The sequence below is a fragment of the Oncorhynchus clarkii genome, chromosome 17 (genome assembly GCF_045791955.1).
Source record: "Oncorhynchus clarkii lewisi isolate Uvic-CL-2024 chromosome 17, UVic_Ocla_1.0, whole genome shotgun sequence".
Classification (NCBI taxonomy): Eukaryota; Metazoa; Chordata; class Actinopteri; order Salmoniformes; family Salmonidae; genus Oncorhynchus; species Oncorhynchus clarkii.
In genome coordinates, this window is record NC_092163.1 from 21774318 (window position 1) to 21781101 (window position 6784).

The following is a 6784-nucleotide window of genomic DNA, read 5'->3' on the forward strand; positions in this document are numbered from 1 at the left end:
TAAGAAAAAAAATTTGAATCCATTTTTTATTCAGGCTGTAACACAACAAAATGTGGATCAAGTCAAGGGGTATGAATAATTTCTGACAGCACTGTAAATCTTTGTCTTGCCCAAGTACCTACTAAATGGCATATATACACAATCCATGTCTCAATTGTCTCAAGGCTTAAAAATAATTATCCAACCTGTCTCCTCACCTTCATCCACACTGACTGAAGTGTTTTTAACAGGTGACATCAAAAGATCTGGATAGACTTATGTCATGGAAAGCTTTGTACACTCAGTATATTTTGTTTTTAGGTTGCTATATGCTTGCACGGACATACTGGCAGGATGTAGGCCCACACACTGTATTAAACTATAAATCAACAATTAACACTCTAGGGTGAACTATCCTAATGTTCAATGTCTGAATCCATTCATTTGAATATTGTTAGCTATCCCTGTCTGAAGTGCTGACATTGGATCTTGTTAGAAACCGTAGAAAGTCCGTCAATTGATTTGAATTGGCCCTGTCCATGCTGCTGAAAGAGTGGACCTTTGTTAAAGAACCCAAAGTTTCATTGCCGTTTAATTTGTGGGTGTGGCTTTTGATACAGTGGCAGATAGTACCATAAATATAAAGACAAAGTAAATTGCCATATTTAAACTATCTGCAATAATTGAATTAGACTATTGAAGATATTATGCACCACACCAAATGTGTTTGTGCATCAAAATGCTGACATGATGTCTTTCAATGAATGTATGGTGATCCATGGTGATATAGCCTACAGTGAGTAACACATGAATATGCATGGCTGTACATGAAGTGAACACATGAACAGTCATGTCAAAATTAATTAAAATAGAAAATATAGTGCTCCAGCCCCATATATCTGATACAGTGCATTATGAGTATTATTGTATACAGTATAATTCATATACACACTGTCAACCAAAGGAGTTTAAATAGCTAATAAATACTGCCAAGTAGTAAAAGTGCTACACTTTAGTGCTATACTGTAAATGCAAATTAACATCTTAATAGCCCACTTTATTCAGTGTGGTGAAGGCCCAATTGTATCACTGATTTAGGAATTCATTAAAGGGTATCGTTATTTTCCTGGAATATAGCCTACCATATATTAATGTATAACAAAAAAAGATATACAAGTTTGTGATTATTAACCATAATCACATAAAAACTGTATAAAAGGTATAAAACAAATCAATAAGTGCTTAAGACATAATTATAAAAGAAAATCTAAAAGGTTCATTCATAGCTCTTTATGGGATTTGCATCTATCTCTCCAGCTCTGCTTCCAGAATCTCGCCCCAAGTCTCGACATCCAATGAGCACATGTTCCTGTCCAGTAGTTCATCGGCAGAATGAATGTTGCTGTATCGTCCCCTTAACCATTCGCTCTTCAGAAAACCTCTCCTGTAGTTCCGCACCAGGGTGACCTAATAAGAAATAATTAAAGAATGACAAAGGCATTTGTTATTGAGATAATGCTCTTTGGATGAGTGCCATTTATTGTATTAACGTTTTGTAAGGGGGGGAGTGTGATGTCTATGATACGTCTATGGTATTTGCGATCTGGCAATGATGTTATAGGCGGGTATTCCAGTAGTCTAGCATAACTGAGGTGAAGCTGTTTAAAAACCAACAGACCCACCTTCCATGACAGTCCATACTGTCTGTCCCCATCAATCTCCTGTTGACAGAAAGCTCGCACAGTCAGGCAATGATTCCTCCAGAGGTGGTCGCTGTCTTCAATGATGTGGTGCCACAGTTTGCAGGTCAACAATGCACTACATAAGCTGTCAATGTCCAGTTCACTAAAAATCTTCAAGCTCATTTCCGTGGGCAGCATTTCGGCAAAGTTGTGTGGGCATGTCTCTGTGGCAGAGGTCAAAGTGGGCCTTCTTTCACAGACAAAACAGGCATTGGAGATCCTTTTGGAGACATACATGCTGCATAGTTCAGTGTCCCACACTTTGATTTAACAGTGGCCCTGTGAAAAAGTTTGATAATGAGCAAGGGCAAGGTGCAAAAACAATGATTATAAAGGCTTAATACCTATACCTAGCTACCTGTACAATTAATTCAAGTCTAAGTGCTTAGTGCTCGGGGTTGTCACTGTACAGGGCCATATATGGGTCTGGGTCAGTGCAATGGACTAGCTCTGGGGCTTGCTAGCCATGGTTTTGTTAGCCATTTAACATTATCTAGCTAGGACACGTCGACTTCATGGCTTACAACTAGAAGTACTTGCCACTCTTATTCTTGGTTAGAATGCAATGTAGCAAGTAAGCTATCTAGCAACATTAACAATTTGTGTAAATTAAATTAACACCAACATTTGCATTATGCATGCTGCCAGCTAATACCACATCGGGTGGGTGAAACGAGCACAGCTAGCTACTTATATTTGAGATAGCTAGCCAGGCCCGATTCGATTGAACTCGGCGTGGTGTAACGTTTGCATGCTATTTTGTTAATTTCGTTGTGTCAAATACATTGTAAAGCTTGGTTAGACAAGATATGAACCTTGTATTCCCATATGTTACGTTTGATCCCGGAGCTCCGAGGCATGCAACAAAATCGCCAAGCAGTGTACTTCAAAGCAATTTGCGGATGCCTCAATCGCTTTATCAGAAGTACGTGATCAATGACGTTTGTTTCGTCGAACAACCACCTGATTGGTTTAGATCTTATTATAGCTCAGTCAAAGACCGTACAGAATGAAGATTGGAGGCAGAAACTGCTTCTATAGAAATCTTGTTCACAATTGTAGGCGATGTCATGGCGACGTTGGCTAGCTAAGGGAATGTACAGAAATATGTAATCGGGGCTAACGGTCGTCTCGCGCAGAAATGCGCACGTGCAGGCTGTCAACTCAAAGCAGTGCTGCCATGTTCACAGGTTTTCCACCAAATTGGGCTACTTTGAAAACGATGTCGCGGGCGAAAATGTATTCGTCGCGGATTTTTGGGCTCCTTCTAAATTGCACCATGACGGCCATAGTATTTCTCTGAAAAAGTATATATAATTCACTGTGACCTGCTACTGCTGCTGGGGGTTGTGTGCATTGAGAGCACTAGTTGAGAGAGTGCTGCATCAGAGGCAGCTGAGTCACATGCTGTCGAGACCGGGCACGCGCGTGCGCCATCGCACACATGTTGATTTTGTCCATCCATACCGGACGTGATCAGGACACAGGTTGAAATATCAAAACAAACTCTGAACCAACTATATTCATTTGGGGACAGGTTGAAACACATGAAACATTCATTACAATTTAGCTAGCTAGCTTGCTGTTGCTAGCTAATTTGTCCTGAGATATAAACATTGAGTTGTTATTTTACCTGAAATGCACAAGGTCCTCTACTCTGACAATTAATCCACAGATAAAAGGGTAAACCTAGCTACTTTCTAGTAATCTCTCCTCCTTCAGTCTTCTTATTTTCCTCTTCAGACTTTATATGGCGGCTGGCAACCAACTTTAAGTTGCATTACCACCACCAACTGGACTGGGGACCTCGGTTCATCTTTCAATCAGCCACGCGTGTATATGCTCGTTGATGCACGCGAGCAGTTTAGATTAAATTATTGAATAACATGCATTTTATTTTGCAAGGCTCACACACGTAACGCAAGTGGTGTAGTCAACATGTCCTGGAGACAGAGAAACACACACACGCCGTGACAACTTCTTACCAGTTGCAGGTAGGCTATTTAGATTGGTCATAATGGATCCACCCTTTTTTCATAAAACATTTTAACGTGCTAGAACTGATATAACGGCAATAAAGCAATGGAAAATGACTTTAGGCGCACTAGAGCTCTTTAGATAAATTTGCTTAGAGATGGTTTAAAGTAAACTGCATTCTAATAGTCTTTTCTTTTGTATAGCAGTATCAAGCGAAGGGTTTTACTCATGCTCAGTTCTATGGGGAAAAAGTCCACAATGAAAATTACATTCAAATGTGCATCTGTTGGCCATCAAGTAGGCTATTCATTTCGATGCCTTTGCAGGCTACTGTAGCCTACCAATTGATATAATACAATATATTGAAATGGCAATATCACTGGAGTCAAATTGTGCCACTTGGAGCTGGCAAACAGATTTAATAAATAGCCTATAACTCTGTTGTTGTAACCATGTGTTATTATGCAATTATTAATGCCCATGTTTAGTTAATTAAATTGGAAGTTATCAATTGTGATCATGGTCACAGCTTTATAGCAAATGTATCATCCTCCACATTTAGTGTCAGTTTCATTGTGAACTTTTCCCTGGAATGAGATGTTGGCCTATCAGGGCCTATAGGCTACCTGTATCTAGCTCAGAAAACCATGGAGAAGTTGAATTGCAATTATTAACCCAGATTTTAGTCAGTAGCCTATGCCTATTGAAATAAGTAAATCTCACAATTAGGCCATTTATAACGGTTTGAAGTTATCACATCTGGCATATGACGGAACAATTGCCAGAAAATAGCCCAACATTCGTTTTTTAAAGTTAGTCCAAATGTTTCTCATATAGAGATTGCGAGATCCTTTGTCCAACTTTCATCACTCAAACTCTCCTGTCGGATGTATCAATAGTCATGCACATGCGCAAACGGGAATTATTTACAATTATAAACTAGGTGGTTTGAGCCTTGAATGCTGATTGGTTTAAAGCCATGGTATATTAGACTTATACCACGGGAATGACACAAACTTAATTTGAAATGTTCTAATTACGTTGATAACAAGTTTATAATAGCAATAAGGTACCTCAGGGGTTTGTGGTATATGGCCAATATACCACGGCTAAGGGCTGTTCATAGGAATAGCCCTCAGCCGTGGTATATTGGGCATATACCACAAAGAACAGCCCTTAGGTCTGCCCTTATTGATTAATCATAGCAGTCAAAACAAGTTAAATTGAAACCCATTGATGGAAAATGATCTGGAGTTTAATTTATATTTTCTCTTGTGACATTTTTAAACTCGCAATAATAATTATTTTGATGGAAACACAAATGTAGCTTCTTAGTCTATGTTGTTAAAAATTACGTCGACATTCCCTAATTCGCTCGATAACGTTATGAGAAAACGGTTTATTGAATAAATGTAGTCCTTGTGGACGGGTTTTCAGACGTCACTGACGAAAATTAAAACGTGTTTGTCGCTTTCACGAGGTTGAAATACTAACATGTTTAACTACATAAAACATTGGCTCAAATCTAGGTAGTGACTTTCCTTTAATTAACAGTTCGAGGAAATGTACGAGTAATTGTTCTCATTGACTAGTGTAACGTTACACTGTGTTGATCAAAGCCTCGCGTAATAATGGGGAAACAATCGTGTATTTCTGATTGTATTATCTGTTCAGATAAAAGAGTATGAAAGAACCAAACCTACCCCAACAAATGTGTAGACCTCCTTGACAGCTCACGGTTTAAATATCCCTTCCGTTAAAAATCTTGTTTACCTACGACGATGACGTAGTCATAGTTTATAGGCCGGCGCATGCGTACATGCTCAACATGAGCAGCGAAGCTAGGGTTAGTTCGATTTGCAACCCCCGGTTCCGCGTATTAGTGGAGACTTCACTTTAGGGCCAATGGAATGGTCTAAATTAAAATGTGCATACTCCTCTCAACTGGGGCACAGGACCATGCAAAACGATAGAAAATAGAATATATTTGAGATGAATATAACATCTGTGTAACATCAAGGCTAATCAAAACAAAGGTCCTAAGGAAATGTATTAAAGGATACATGTTTAGGCCTTTTACTTGTAAGAGCTGGGTAACAACAATACAAAACATGAACAATATGTAGTGCACAAGATGCACTTTCTACTTTAACTGCATAATTCACTTCAGCACTACAGTGCTTTCACATAAACCAAAAACAGTGGTAAAACAACTTTTTATTGGAGGGCACCAGACCTGGGTTCAAATACTATTTAAAATATCTCAATTACTTTCACATACAACTAGTTGAATATTGGAATGTATTTGGAAATACACAAATACACTGACTCAAATTCCCATACATTTAACCCAGGTATTTGAAAATAGTATTTCAAATACAATTTGGAAGACTATTTTATATATATATATATATATATATATATATATATATATATATATATATATATATATTAAACAAATAACCATTAAAATACTAAAATAAAACTACTTGTTTTGGGCTGTGTATTTGAAAATTCGAAAATACACAGAAAAAAGTAATTTAAATAACAAATTCTCAAATACACTGTATTTGAAACCAGGTCTGGAGGGCACTAACAAACTGCTTTGACCCCAAAGCCATCAAAGCCTCTCCAACTACATTACACATGCTTGAACCAATTCAAAACACATTTCAAATCAAATCAAAGTTTATTCGTCATATGCAAAGGATACAGTGTAAACAGTGCAATGAAATGCTTACTTGCGATCTTCCTCAACATTGCAATAAATAATAAAATGAGCAGGAAAACTAGAGCAGTCACAAATATAAATACTATGTCAGTAATAAAAAAAGTATTACAAAAAGTAGAGAATAAAGTAATTTTTTACATTTTTTTTATAAAAACAAACTCTATATTGTAAAATGTACAGAATATACTGTGAATATACTAGGTCACTGTACAAATAGTAACTAGTTAGGGACAAGGTAGACTGGTAAATAAATAATAATAAATAAAGGCAGCAGTGGTGTGTGTGAGTGTGTGTGTGTGTTACTAAATGTGTGTGTGAGTGCATTACTAAATGTGTGTGGTGTGTGTGCGTGCGT

General features: G+C 37.6%; 1 protein-coding gene across 1 annotated transcript; it reads right to left on the reverse strand.

Moving 5' to 3' along the window:
- On the reverse strand, window positions 1–5485 carry LOC139369646 (F-box only protein 48-like). Its single transcript, XM_071108913.1, has 3 exons — window positions 5402–5485; window positions 1662–2000; window positions 1–1446 (listed from the first exon to the last, which is right to left on the reverse strand). The coding sequence occupies exons 2-3, from the start codon at window positions 1956–1958 to the stop codon at window positions 1285–1287; spliced, it is 459 nt and encodes a 152-aa protein (XP_070965014.1). The 5' UTR covers window positions 1959–2000; window positions 5402–5485; the 3' UTR covers window positions 1–1284.
- Window positions 5486–6784: the final 1299 nt, after the last annotated feature.

Bases quoted from the DNA above. Each gene is read 5' to 3' on its own strand.
- LOC139369646 (XM_071108913.1), bottom strand. From the start codon at position 1,958: ATGTATGTCTCCAAAAGGATCTCCAATGCCTGTTTTGTCTGTGAAAGA. The intron at 1,447-1,661 runs GTGGGTCTGTTG...ATTTCTTATTAG, and splicing joins AGTATGGACTGTCATGGAAG to GTCACCCTGGTGCGGAACTA.